This window comes from Condylura cristata, unplaced genomic scaffold (assembly GCF_000260355.1).
Source record: "Condylura cristata isolate star-nosed mole 26May11 unplaced genomic scaffold, ConCri1.0 scaffold00006, whole genome shotgun sequence".
Classification (NCBI taxonomy): Eukaryota; Metazoa; Chordata; class Mammalia; order Eulipotyphla; family Talpidae; genus Condylura; species Condylura cristata.
Window position 1 is genome coordinate 25,389,013 of NW_004567107.1, and position 15,183 is coordinate 25,404,195.

Sequence of the window (15,183 nt, forward strand, 5' to 3'; positions counted from 1 at the left end):
GGGGGGAATGGGGGTGGGTGGTGGTGACTGAGTGCTCCAGTTTCTCATTCTCACCAAGGAGTATGACAAGAAAAAGAACGGAGGGAGCTTGTACTTGCCATCAGGCATAGTACAGATCAAGAGAAGATTTGATAAACATCTGGAATTAAAAAAAAAAAATCTGTATCTATTTCATTGGGATGAGAGGAACAAGATCAGGCCAGAGCTAAGACTGTGCTATTTACTGAGCTACATTGTTATTCCTAAGACCAGCCCACAGCTCTCAGCAGCAATGACACTACTTCTTGCCTCCTCCTTTATGGGATACTTTGTTGTCCTAGCTTCCAGAACCTCTCTCCTGGTTTCACTTCTTGGGCCATTCCCACACTGTGCTAAATATTGACATCCTGTGGTTTTCTTACCAGAGGTCCCAGTGAAGAGAAGAGTGTGTTCACACATGTGATGTCCCAGGACAGATAAAGAATAGCTAAGGAGAATCCTTGGGCACCAAGAACTGAGACTCCAGGCCCCTGACTGCATGCCTTCCCTCTATGTGCCTGTGATATGACCAAGGCGCCGACCATGTACAGGTGAAGCTGGGACTTGTGCCCAGGCTGCCGGTCATACTGTGCCCCACTGGTCCACTTGTCAACCTGCTCCTTAGATTTTTCAAAACTTTAGCCAAGTATTATTTACTGGGAATACAGTTGTTTTTTTTTTTTACTAAAATGCTGAGATAATATACATCACTGACTTAAAAGCTAATAGGGGTGATCTCTTAAGATATTCTTTTCAACTTTTGGATAAAACTAGAAAGGAGGCAATATTAGAAGCAACATTCACACTGGAAAAATACCATGTCTTCACAACATCACCATTGAGAAACAGCGCTTGCCTTTATCTTGTTCTCTTCAGTTGAGATGATCTGTGCCCGAAGCCAAGCATCCTCCTCAGCGTTTACAGCCAGCAACTGCCCCACATGCACAGTCTGGACGGGCATGACTTTTGGGTTCTTACTGTAATACTCCTTCATCTCATCTTCCATTAATTCCTGAGCGGCAGAATAGTCTTTGCCCACATACCTTCAAGGAGAAGAACAAAAATGAAGCAGCCTAACACGATAGGGATTCAGCGACGTTACTGTTTTTTTCCTACTGATTCCATAGCAGGGAGGAGGACATGCATTAATTAAACACTTTCATCTTACTAAAGAAAAATGTAATGTGGCAGTCTCATGTACAACCAGACCCAGGTCCAGCGAGCCACATAGCAGAGCAAGTGAGCGCTAACAATCCAGAGAAGTTAGTGGTCAGGGAGTCTTGGAGGGAAGATGAGGCTGAGAGAAGTCTCCAGGGCGGGCAATAGGAAGATGTGGTGGAGAATGGAGACACCAGTGGGGACCAGATAAGCAAGGGCTGATGTAAGATCTTATCTAAGGCTGCTGGAGGTCTTTTAAGATTACTCAGAAGAGAATCTAGATGCTAGTTTTGACCAAAGGTATGTCTGAACTAGGTGCATGCTCTGAAAACCAACAAAATTTTACTAGAGGAAAATAAATATGCTTAAACACAAACAGCTGACAATCCATCTCCCCTAACCTACGAACACAGGTGAATAAGCTATCACAAAATGTTGAGTTCTGGTATTCTTACAAAAGATGACACGTTCTAGCTAAATACCTCTTAAATTACATGCTTCTGAGAAGTATTTTATTCCGAATTTGTTCTTATTCCTTTTTATAATTTCTTGCTATTCACAACTGCAATCACATCTTTCCAGGTCATGTTATCAAAATACATTGTTTTCTACCACAAGTAGGCTATTGTTTTCTTGCCCTGTAGCCCTCAAAGACAATTCCATCACAGGTCTCCTTCTAGGATATCAATCCGGAAAATCAAGTTTAGCTCCTGTAAGAGGAACTGTCTCAACATCAGAAGGAAGCGATTTAGCTTGAGCTCTACAACACCATAAGTACCTCCCCAGGGAGAGGGGAGATTGCGAACCAAAACTTGTTCTTTGTAGTCAAGTCCAAATGGTTCTAAGAAGCTTTAAGGACTGACCACCTCTACTGAAGTCTTAGGACTTATCCAGATTCCTGCCAGCCTTTGGTGAGAACATCGGAAATTATAAATGTTCCCATCCGATGCTGGAAGTTTGGGCTGTGACAATGGCACCAAAAACTATTGGTAACAGATGCCAAAGGATCCCGATAAGGAGGGCAGGCTCAGATTTATAATGTGGCATGGTAGGAGTTAGTGTTGAGCTCATTGGTATTCTTCTTTTACCTTAATTATGGAGTGTTTTCATGAGGTCCTGATAACTATCAGCAGAGCAGAGGACATATAGGTAATCTATTCCATACTGGAGGAAAAAAAATTTAAAAAGTTCTACACAAAATGCAAAGAACATCTTCTGGAGCAACCAAGTATAACGTGCTTAGTATTTACTCCAGAAACAACTGCAAAAGCTTAGTCATACTCTGTCATTTAAGTTTAGCGAGCTTTACGAATAGTAAGGCACTCTGCCTGGAATGCAGCTGTCTCTTGGCTCTGAAGCCCTCCAGAGTATCAGCAACTCTGTCCAGGTGCCCATTTCCTAGGATCTGGAGTGCTGCTATAGCCTGGTGCTTCACTGGCAGACGTCTGGGCTGCAGCCCAGCACAGACTCCTACCCAGGAGGAAGGTGATGAGACTCAGGCAGCTTCTGCTCTGTAGCAAACAGCAGAGAATAATGGCTACAGGCGTGGGTGGGGCTCAGGGATGATGTTATAGTTGGTGTGCTAGTGAGCACTGACCCTCAGGTCACACCACACCCTTAGGAGAAAAGCTTTATAGAGCTGCTACAGTTTTACATAGTTACTACTACAGTTTGGACCTATTCCTCCAATGAAGCTTTTATTTTTTTTTTAATTTGAAGGTCCACTTGGCCAAACCATAGGGACATTTTGGTTGACATTTGGTTTAAGAAGCCAGAATTGGCCCTCCCTGGTGGTGCAGCAGGTTAAAGCACTGCACTGAGAATCTAAAGCCACTTCCACATGAGTTCGATTCCCGCCTGCCCTGGAGGTGACCACATGGCGTGGCAGACCTCTCCTGACCCGCCCGCTGCTCCCCTCAGCAGTGTACTTCGTCAATCTGCCTGTTCTGCTCCCCACTCTGTCTCTGGTGAAGCCTCTCATCGCCCCTGAGCCTCTGGCCTGTACCCCAGTTCTATATGTACAAATAAATAAATCTTTAAAAAAAAAAAAAAGAAGCCAGAATTTCATTTTGTGTCAGTCATATTCTGAGCTGTGACCAGTTTCCATTCTTTTTATCCGCTCAGAAATTGGAAATTATTCTTTCAATATTTTCAATGTATTCTATATTTTCTCCAAAGTCCATGTCACGTGTCTACAGCTGGAATAGCTTTTGTATTTCCAGCTGTCACTAGCCAATTTATTCAACACTCTTTCTCCTAGGCAGTAATACTATTGTGCTCCAGACTAAGTAGTGTTACTTACCAGATGGGTGGTTTGCCTTTTCTACTGACAAGGTATTGCTTTTGACATAGTTACTATTTGCTTTTGACTTCCCCCCGACACACACACATTCAGACTACACATCATCAGTTTTTAAAACTGCTAGTATTTTTATCTCACAGAAATAGTTGCATATTTTGAACATTTAACAAATATTATGAACATATTATCCTACTTAATTACAGTTGTATAGAGCTATACATATTTTATTCTTTGTTAACCTCCAGCATTCATGTGAAGAATAACCAACAACAGTATCTTGGCCTCTTAAAGAATTAGAAATTAACTTACCTGACAACTACTTCATTTGTGTTGCTCAGTTCAACCACCAACACAGATGGGGATGCCTCAGTTGGAATGACTAACGGAGGGACTGTTACATTCTCGAAAAAGGCATTAGCACATTCGGCAATGTTTTCCTCTATTTGAAGATATTCTTGTTCAACCATAGTCTTGATGTCATAATCACCACGTGCATGCCCTGCATCCTTCAGGAGTTTGTCAGTGGGCAATGGAAGTTTAGCATAGAGAATGGCCTTCTGGGGATTTCCAGAAATGTAGTCTATGGTGCATACATCAGAAAGGAAGGCAAGATTTTTTAAGGCATTCTCGGGAATTTTCACTTTGTACGTGTCCTCAAATGCTTTGGGGAGTGCACTGGCCCAAAGACCACTTGAGTACTTCACCAGCAGCTCTGCAACTTTTTCTTTGAAGTCCTCTGGCATAATTGCTGGGCACCCTTTTGATGGCGGTATTTGCTTTGGAGGAGGTAGTTGGGATGGAGGCACTTTTTCAGCGTCCTTTTCATTTCTCAAAGGCTGCTTTCTCTTAGCTGGATAAAGAAGTAAATCTTGACCACCACCACCAGGTTTTTCCACCTGGAATTTTTAAATAAAGTACATGATAGATATTTCCATGGCTATAAATACCCTGAAAACACATGAATGCATTCTAAATTTGAGTGTGATGCTTTTCTCAAATAATAGCTGCCTTCACCTGCCACATTTCAGCAACAGAGAACTAAAATAGTATTAATTCCCTTTGTGAGCCATCTGCCCTCCAATAACCCTAGGAAATCATAAGTAGTTCTGTCCTGCAAACTGAATATCTCCTTGTCATATCCATAACTGACTGAATACAAGGCAGAATCAAGCTCTGAAATAAACCACTGGGCAGAAAGCCAGTTTAGATAGGGAGTATTTAAACAAAACTGAAGCATTCTCTCCTCCTTGCAATATCCTTCAGCTTATCATTACCTAGAAAAACATTCCAGAGATAAAGTTTTTAAGCCACAATAGTAAAATTTTTTTGACCAAGAGTTGAAAATGTCAGCCACTTGTGTGCCATTCAATCCTAATTTTGTTTGCCTAAATTCCTAAGAGGCCTGGTGTGATAATATCTTTTGATATAAAATAAGAAAGAGAAACTGATGCATGGCATGTTCCTCCCAAGTTTTAAGCCTTTATACTACTACAATAGGGATTAAAAAAAAAAAACTGTAGGCCATAGCCTAATGATGCAGCTACATGAGTAATTTTTGTATTTTTAAATGGCTGGAAAGAATTATTTCATGACAAAAATTATATGAAAGTCAGTGTAAAATAAAGTTTTGTTGGAACACAGTTATCAGAGTTTAGTTAGTGTTCACTGACCTCTTAAATGTTCTTATTTTGTCCTTTCCTATACAGGTATTTCTTAGGTGGAAATTAAGCTCCCAGGAGGACATCCTACACCACTCGGGCAATATTACACAATTATGAGAATAATATGCTGGGTGGGTAGCCTGTTAGTAAGAACAGTGACTTCTTAACTTCATTTCCCATTTAGGAAAAGAATAGGTATACAAAGAAAGAATGTATTATTACTTGAGAAAAGCTTTAATGTTTAAAAGAGAGTTAATATGACATTAATAGACTCCTTTTAGTCTGATTTTATACCCTAGGAGATACATAAGAGGAAAATAAAATTAATATAAGTATAAAATGTTAGGGTTTCTTCCTCATATTCAGTTGTCAATGTGTGCTTAATTAAGTTTCAGGACTGAAAAAAAAAACAAAACAAAAACCTAAAGCACCAGTAAAAGCAGCAGTGACCAAGTCAGTGTTTAGCATCCACAGATATTCCCTGTCCACACCATCGACCCCTGCTGACACCTGTGACAATCTGGATGGCAAGTTAAATGATATTGACTATCTAAGTATTAAATTTTAACTCTTAGTGTCACACACACACATATATATGGGACATACCTCATTTTTTTTCTCAAGGAGTCAGACTGTTTTATTGAACTTCATATTATATATTTTTTAAATATATATTTTTTTCACATCATTCTTCATTTTGTACATTTTTTTTTTATAGTCCCCCTGGACTTCCCACCACCAATTCACTTATGTGCCATCAGTCATAGTCCCTGTGCTTCTCCTGCCCAGTTTTGATCCTAGTCTCTTCTCCACCCCCTGTAAAATGTCTCTGATTTATAGCTGTTTCTTGATTTTAGTTTTTACCTTATTACAATTATATTTTCCCCGAATCTCTATCCTCCTGCAGTGAGTGAAACTACTGACATTTTTATTTTTCTTTCTGACTTATTTCAGTAAGCATGATCCTTTCCAGTTCCATCCATGTTGCTGTAAATGGCATGAGTTCCTTTTTGATTGCTGAGTAATATTCCATTGTATATATGTACCACATCTTCTTGATCCAGTCATTTACTTTTGGACATTTGGGTTGATTCCATATCTTCCCTATTTAAATAGTGCAGCAACTCAAGCTTCAGACAGCTGCATAGAGCTGCTCTTCAGCCTATTGCACCAACAGAAGTTATGACTATTAAGGCTACTTAGCTAATTCAGAGTAAGGGCAACATTTTGGGGACCTTTATTGCAGAAAAATGCTTAAATATATGGAATTAGTCAACTTCCAGAATGTGTCAGTGGTGTGCAAGTCAAGCTATGCTACTCAACATATAAAGTGGATTGTGACCGCCTTACACCACAGAGGTCAAGCTACCATTTCTGGCAATCCTCAGAAGATTCTGGCATCTAATATGCCTTAAATTCTCCTTAGAATTCTGAGAGGTCTTTACCTCTTCCTTTATAGCTTCACCTGTGTTGCAAACTTAAATTCTTGAAGTTAGGGGACTCACTGGTGGTGCAATGGGCTGAAGAGCAGCTCTATGAAGCTGTCTGAAGCTTGAGTTCAATACCCCATCAGGGAGGTGACCCACTTGGCGAGGCAGACCTCTCCTGACTCACCCACTGCCTCCCTCAGCAGTGTATTTCAGTCTATCTGCCTGTTCTGCTTCCTGCTCTGTCTCTGCTGAATCCTCTCACCCCCAGCATCTCTGGCCTGTCAGTTCTTGTATGCATAAATAAATTAAATCTTAAAAAAATAAATTCTTGAAGTCAAGCTTCTTTGAGACTATGAAGGCTCATCTGCTAAATCTGCAGCAAGGGCTGCTGAGGGAAACTTACTGTTTCTTATGTAATTAGAATTTTCTTGAGGATTTTGTAACAGAACTGGTATTGTCCAATTAATTAAAAAAGCTTTCCAAAGCAGTTGCATGGATCTCATCCAGCCACAGTTTTGTTTATACTGGTTCTTTGCATTGAAGTGTTAAGTTCAAAATTTCATTTTAAATCGTCAACACCCAAAAGAAACCTTGTATAGTAAAATCACACATGCCTGAAGGTCCTGCTTCCCAGTATTCCAAACTTGAGCAATGGCTTTGTGAATAAAGATCCCAAGTATCCAACAACAACAGAAAAACAAGAGTCAGTAACCTTAATTTAAGATTACTTATTATGGTTAGTCAGTTCACAGAAAGACTGGTAGTCTATCTCCTTCAGAGCTCAGTTTTTGTTGTCGTAAGAGCTGTGTCTTTTTGTACTAAGACTAAGACATGAAGGAAAAGTTAGACAATGGAGAGGAGGAAATGGTCTCTAAGGACATCACTGAGCTACAATGAAGATAAACTGATAATTTTGAATCAGAAGCCTGTACAGGGTATGGCTTATGCTATTGATACAGGCAGGAAAACACACTGAGCCAAGCAAAGCTCTTCCATGCCAATGCTCCCTGCCACTTACATGGCTACCTTCTCTGTGCCAGTGTACTGAGGCTAGTGATGCTATCTATGCCCAAGACATTCAGAAATGGTTATCGATTTTAGGTGCTTCATTTAATAAAGTGCAAGTGCTTGGGGCACAGTCCAGAGATTTTTCTTCATGATCCAGAGGTATTTTTTTTTCTTCATACCTATCATGCCATGGAATTCATAGGGAATGGGTTTCAGCAACTCCTTTCCATGGTCCTCACACAAAGTGTGCTTCTCTGGGTAGACCAGGCTGGTGCTTCAGCTGAATCCAAGGACCTTCTTTCTGGCTTCTTTTTTCTGTTGATCATCATTTTCCTTCACACATGTCAGAAGTCATATCAGGTCTTGGAGGGCTTAAGCTCCTCATAGATTCTCTTGGCAAGAATCCTGCCCTTTGTTTACAACAATGCCAACTCCGTGCTGGGTTAACACTATAAACTCCCAGTTTTGCCAAGGTAACATTTGTGGGTGATTTCTTTTTGAACAGTGCCCACTCCCTTGATATCTACAATATCACCTTGCAGAATCATGTGCATGTGGCTGATAGAACAGCAATACAGCAGCTGTCTCTCCTCCTTCCCTTTGTGTGGTCAATTTGGCAATACTGAAAAATGGCCATTCTGGCTAGATGGTTTCACAGGGATTTTTTTAAATCAAAAGTACAGGCTAAAAAGCTACTAGTAGAGCGTAACCACAACTGCAAACCATCTATTCAGAGAAACTCTTTCTCCATCATCTTGGAGAACAGTTTTATAGAACAACACATTTCAAGGCTAATACCTTCTTTCACTCCTACCCCTTTTTCTACTAAGGATTTTTCTCTGCAACAATTTATATTAGTTTATATTAGGATAATCCTTAAGGTGCATCTTCAGTGTGGCTCAAGGGTTCCTCAGGAGGAAATGGAGTCTTTTCCTGCTTAATGTATGCAGAGCTTCTGGGGGATGATCTTACTTGCCGGCTGGGGCCTTCCCTGTGCACTGGAGGGGAAGAAGCGACTGTCAGTCTGTTCTCATTGCTTTTGGTAAGGAAGGGAGATCTGTTCCTTAAGATGGCAGAAACTCACCTTATTTGAAAGTTTTGTTTTGTTGTTGTTTTTAATAATTTCAGCCATCCACTTTGTTCCTCCCCCCCCAATATAAACTTTGTCCTTTCGTCTTTAGCTTTTCTTTTGATTTCAGAGATAAGTGCCTTTGCTGTGGTTGTTGGGTATGTCTCTGGCTTATCTTTGAGTTTTAACCTACTTTGAGTTGGTTGGCCCCACAAAAAATAATAGCTTGCTTTTCAAAACAGCTGCTGTTTCTGATTCTGTATTGGCAGTTGCTTTTTTATAACTGATATAGGTCTGACTCAGAAGAGTGGGCCCTTTAGAGCAAGAATTTACCAGAGAGCACTAGGTTTAGATAAAACAAGCAAGCTTTTACTAGGGACTCATGCATGAAGGAACCAGAGCCAAAAAAATTAACCTGGTCCTTGAAGGTAGTAAGGAAGAAATCTGAAGGCAAAATCCACAAGGCAGGGAGGAGAGCAGCTTGTTTTGGGGTGGCCTACACCCAGGTAGGCTCAGCCAGGTTATATTCTACTGTGCATACGCAAATTTCTCCCTCTGGAAATTGTAAGATGATAATTAGTCAGGATCTAACATTTTCTGTCTGTCATGGCTCCTCATTGTCAGAGGGGTTGGTCAGATTGTCGGGACACGATTCTCAGTCTGTGATCTAGCCCACCTATTCAAACAGGGCTGGGGCAGCTCCTCCTACCAGTTCACCATTTCTTTTACCTAGGCTGTCTAATTGAATTATAACAACCCTGTAAAATGGGTGGAAATACTCTAATTTCATAGCAGAGTGAGGCCTTGAGAAGACGATCCATATGCTGAAAGAATACAACTAAGAAGGGGTATACACCTGACTCCAATGCCCAACTTGTTCTATTGCACTTTCCATAGGTAGTTGCTCTCTGTCAAGTTCCAGAACAACAACATCATGCTTTTCTCCAACTTCTCTATTCTCATTTCACAACCGTGTTATTCTGTCTCCTCTTCAGATGGTCTACTAAAGTTAAATTTAAAAATTGTTCCAATGTGTTTAATGCATACTTTTTTTTTAAAGATTTATTTATTTATTTGTACAGAACGGGGGTACAGGCCAGAGATGTGGAGGGTGAGAGGATTCACCAGGGACAGAGTGGGGAGCAGAACAGGCAGATCGATGAAGCACACTGCTGAGGGGAGCAGCGGGCAGGTCAGGAAAGGTCTGCCACGCCATGTGGTCACCTCTGGGGCAGGCGGGGATTGAACTCATGTGGAAGTGGCTTAAGCTTCTTAGTGCTGTGCTTTAACCCACTGCACCACCAGGGAGGGCCTAATGCATACTTTTTTATTGGGGAAAACTGAAAACTAGATTTCAGTCAGATATTATGGATACACATTCAAATTCTCCATTTATCTTTTCTTTGCTGCTGCTGCTGGCATTGTCATAGAGATTGTAACCTGTATCACTAAGCTGGAGGCGATAGCACTGCTACTTCATTTATGTTCTCCTATCTTTAAAATGAATGAAAGTTTTTCATTTTTAACCCAGAAGTATCACAATATTCAGGCTTTAAAAAAATGCAATTCATTTTGCACGGTCTGACGAGTGCATTATTATTTTATCCACTTAATTACCACAATTCAACTTGAAACAAATTTCTAAACAATGAAAATATATAAACGCATATATTTCAAATATCCAAGAATTCCAAAATATAGAAACTGCTGCCACCTCCTTTCATATTTCAGAAGTTGATAAATTGATACAATTCAGAACTTTAAGAGATTTTAAGTCTGAGTTATTAGAATACAAAGCAACTTAAAGCTCACTGATTTTTAATGGGTAGGAAAATGTCATAAAGTAAATACACTGATGAATAGTGAACTTTTTGTAACAGCATGATAATTAGTGCAATTAGACATTTTCCCCTCACATTTTATGCTCTGTAATTTAATGTTCTCATTCACAAAATGGTGTCATTGTCACAATTAAGGGTTGCTATGCCTGCAGTCCGGTCCAGAACATTTCCCTGTTTTCCTGGGGTTGCCTCTCATGCTCTCACCCTAGATCTTGAAGGTTACTGGCAGGAATTCGCAGCTGAATGCCATCTAATGCTGTCTGGCTCAAACATAGCCCCCTTAGCTCTATCAAACACCAGCCTTTGTGCACATTTAATTCTACAAGCTTAGAAACACCCAACTTAGCTGATAATGCTACCATTTAAAAGTTACTTTGTTGACAATGTATGTATAAAAACACTAAAAAACACCTAAAAGTTTCATTGGCTTAAGGAAATTACTTGTTCTTCTGGAGGAACTAAGATTTCCATTAGAAATTAATATTAATTAACTATTAGAAATTATTAAACTGATCCAGAGCCATCATTTTTATTATAATAACAGACACCCAAGTAGGAATAGGTATGAAAATTCATGCCAGCTCACTTTTCATTTTTTTCTCCAAAAAAGTTTATAAAAATTTTAAATTTGAACCCTGTGTTAGTTTTAAAACAAAAGTCAAGGCACACAACAAATGATCAGCTAAAATTACTAAAATTTGTTCAGCTGAAAGACTAAAAATGCTCAAGAACAAGAACGTAAAATTTGAAGTTGATTAAAAATTTTACTACCAGTAAGCTGAAAGCCATCTGATCTAATGGTAGCAGTTGAATATAAAATGGAAACATGTTATCAGATGTTAAACGCATTTTTAAAGTAACTTGAAGCAAGAACAGCAATTAAAACACACACACACACAATCCTCAATCTTGACATATTTCACTTACTAAAACTGATTTGTGTTTATCTTCCAGGTAAAGATCTTGTGCTTCCCCTGCCCCCTGGATCAAAGGTGCTCTGACTAACAACTGGAAATCTGAAAACAGTGCCAGAAGAAACTTCAGGAGAGAGGAGTAAGGAGAGACATACCGTGCAAATATGAGGCCAATGTTCAAACTGCTGTAAAATTCCCTGATTAAGTTCTTCTTTATATAGCTGTTTGTAAAAATGTGGAAGCTTAGATATCCAGATACCATTGTTATGCTTGTGTAGAATTTCCTTTATGCGGTTTTGAACCTCATCCATTTTGTAAGCATGAGAGGCAGGAGGTGTTGCGTTCAGTTTTTCAACAGACTGATTTAAATTATCTTTAAAAAGGAAAAAAAAAGTAGAATTAACCAAAATGCTTAACATTTTAGAATATCTTCATTTCCTAATTTTAGGGTAATATAAGGAATTTAAATTTTCTATACACCGAAAAATACCTAATTGAACCAAGGGAAGCAATAATGTTAACATAGTTGCAACTTTAGGCTTTGCTCTACTTCTGGCTTGTGAGGTGAAGGGACTTCAAGGGAGCAGTGTTTGGCAAAGTGCAATAATTCAACTTCGTTTTAAGTTTCATGTGAAGTAATAAGCAGGGTCAAGTCACCTACAGAGATAAACTGCCTCCTTTGTTTTTCAAGGGTGCTTCATAGTTTAATTTAAACAAGAGGATGGTCTTGCTTTGAGAAGTATAAAATTTATTATTTAACCAGCCATTGTCTAATAGTAACAAATAACGTTTAAATTTTAAACAATAATGGCATATTCGCAATTCTGAATTTAAAAGTATACTTCAAAAAACTTAGGATAACACCTAATAGAAAGACTGAAGAACATTTTATAGACAATAAAAAAATCCAGTTTTCAAGCTATGATAAGTATTCCCCTTTATTAATGAGAACCACTAATAAAGCAATACACTGAAATAAAAAAAAATCGACCCACTTGAAAAAACCACCCTAACCTCAATTTACAAACATAAATTAGAAGTATGCTACTCACAGATAACTAGTAATAATTTATTTTTATTTTCCTAGTATAAGTCATGTACCTTTCATAAGTGTACTCTAGTTAGCTGTCTTGAATTTATTTTTATTTAAAACTTGAAATGCCCAAGTTAACATCTTAAGGTAATAAAAAAAATTCGACGTGTCCACTACAGCTGGCAGTTCTTGTATTTTAAGAACTATGAAATTCATTCCAAACCTCTTCTAAAAATCACTGAGATACAGATCCAGGCACATTAAAAATTACCATCTGTAAACAAAATATGTTTATATTTTAACTACATAGTATTTCTCCTGAGATGCAAACATTTTTTATTTTATTTTGTTTTGAGTTAATCTGTAGAGACACCCAGGTTGGTTTGGAGAAGCAGGCTAGAAGGATGCCAGGAAGCCAAAGGGGGAGTTATCTCTGGGGGAGAGCTGGATACTAGTTCTGCTTTACCCACCACAGGGCATGAAACCTGGCCTCTGTTGAGACTTACTCTGCCTCAGCCAACAGAAAGATACGTATGTATTTCCTAAGAAAAGCATAACTAACTAATTTAAGTTCTTCTGAAAAGATCCTTGCCAAGGTCCTTTTTCAGAACTGGCCAGGCTCCCCCCTTAAAGAGAAGGCGTTAGCAGTGACCAGCAGTTCCAGTCTTTGGAAATAAATGCACCTGCTCCGTGGGCAACTGGAGTCACCTAAGCTTCTGAACCTCTTGGTAAACCAATCCAGGAAGTTATTAGCTAAGCTGCCAGCAGGTAGGAGAAATTATGCAGGTAGGAGTGTGACTATCAGCTCTGCCAAGTAAATCATAATCCTCCTAAAACAATCTTCTTGGTTATGCAGAAAAATTTTTAAATATTTACCTCTGTAAAAGTACACAACTTTACTGACTATCTTTCAGAAAATGGATATCTCAAAGTAATTGATATAGCCAAAAAACATAGTTATGAATTTCCATAAGAAACACTGAAGATGGGCCTTAGGGAAAAAATGATCTTAACTTAGTAAGAATCACACTTAAAGCAGCAAATCAATTAAAAACATTTAAATTTCATATAAGTACTAATTCTGAAAATACTGTGTGCCTTGGGTGGGTCTAGAAGATTTATACATTGGTTGGAGGAGACTAAACAGCAAGTGAGTGCATTTCTAGCACTCAGATTCTTTGATTTTATTATGTTTCCTTTTTTTTCTTACTAGACCTTTGGTTTTTTTTTTTAACCTGAGGAGTCAATTATATTCATATTTAGACTTAGTGCTCACACTACGCATTTCAGGGTTCCTGCTTTTCTATGGTGGAGTATTTGAATCTCTTGTATGAGTTCAAGTCCCTTATTTATACACTTTATTTTATCGTCTGGGTGAGAGGGTAAGTGGCACGGGACAGAAATTTTCCCTGCAGATGACACATGGAAATGAAACAGGGTAGGTCAGATATGAATAATGAGGATGATATCCTGGAGGCATTATTTTCTCTCAAGAACAATTCATAATGAATTAGGAAAGGAGGAGGAGGAGACATATCCCACTAGGAGGTGAGAGTATATGTGAAAAGCTAACACCAGATACTTTTCTTGGGGGGTCAGTGACTATAGTAGTCAAAATGCATGATGAAGGGAATGTTTATAAAACATACCACTTATTTCCTTAGCACAGGTTCTTGAAGGGTGCATCTGGAAGGGTGGTGGAAGAGATGCCTTTGGACTAAACCTAAGATAAAAGGGTAAGCTTAAAGTCAGTAGCAAAGTATATACCAAGTTTTACACATTGTAGGTTTAAAGTCTCTGTGGGATGGAAATGCAAAATGAATTATTAAAATACTTCAAAATGAGCAACGTGAAAAGGACACCTGGCATTAGCTTTTGTATTTCATATTCTCCTAGAAAAAGATAGTTAACTTTATAGTAGAACTTTAAAGGAATTTGGAAATCAGAATCCCAATTAATTACCTTTAAGGGACAGGCAATACGGAATACAGAATCAACTGTTGAAAATACAGAATATTTCAGAAAATAACTAAAAAATGAAGGCCTTGCATGACCAGATATTGAAATGTGTCATAAAGTCACAGCATTTAAAATAGTTGGATATGTAAGGAGAATTTAGATGCATTCAATTTACATCATATCTTGGCACAGTAAGAGCATTTCAAACCAGAGAGGAACTGCTCAATAACTACTTAGAAAAGAAGAAACACAGATTCCCTACCTCAGACCCTTAACAACCTAATTTTTATATGAATTATATCAGATCTATGTAGAAAGACAAAAAATAAAACAAACATGTGGACAAAGAATAAAACACACAGTTTCCTTCACGGATTCCAGCTATTTTAATTACCTGCATGCCAGTGCCTGTGGTCGTGCGTGGCACCTGTGAATGAGGGGGATGTGGTAAGAATGAATAGGAGGATTGAATGATTCAATGACTTCATTTTGCTCAGCAATGTGTATGAGGTTTGAATGGATGATAGTTGCACAGTACACATATTTCCCAATTTTGTAGTAGTATGAAATTATCTAAATTCATTCTTTGAAATAAAGTTACTAATAAAAGCATATTTAATATATGATACTATGCAACTGTAACAGCATTACATTTGTGCATCTGGATGGTAAGGTAAGATGACAAAATGTATCCAACTACTTTTGCAGCACTCTGTTCCCTTGAGCCAGAGCCCTAAAAAAATGTAAACTGGGCCCTCCCTGGTGACGCAGCGGGTTAAAGCACAGCACT

At 38.7% G+C, this 15,183-nt stretch overlaps 1 protein-coding gene across 4 annotated transcripts in view; it reads right to left on the reverse strand.

Moving 5' to 3' along the window:
- Window positions 1-15,183, reverse strand: part of TDRD7 (tudor domain containing 7) — a 53,533-nt gene that overhangs the window by 21,109 nt on the left and 17,241 nt on the right. For 2 of the 4 annotated variants that reach the window (XM_012721613.1, XM_012721612.1), the window contains 5 exons: window positions 14,788-14,820; window positions 14,084-14,157; window positions 11,557-11,774; window positions 3,788-4,374; window positions 875-1,061 (listed from right to left, as the gene is read on the reverse strand). In XM_012721613.1, the coding sequence (XP_012577067.1) occupies window positions 875-1,061; window positions 3,788-4,374; window positions 11,557-11,774; window positions 14,084-14,157; window positions 14,788-14,820 (1,099 nt within the window). The remainder of the gene's footprint in view (window positions 1-874; window positions 1,062-3,787; window positions 4,375-11,556; window positions 11,775-14,083; window positions 14,158-14,787; window positions 14,821-15,183) is intronic. The other 2 variants (XM_012721614.1, XM_004677495.1) reach the window with 1 other exon arrangement.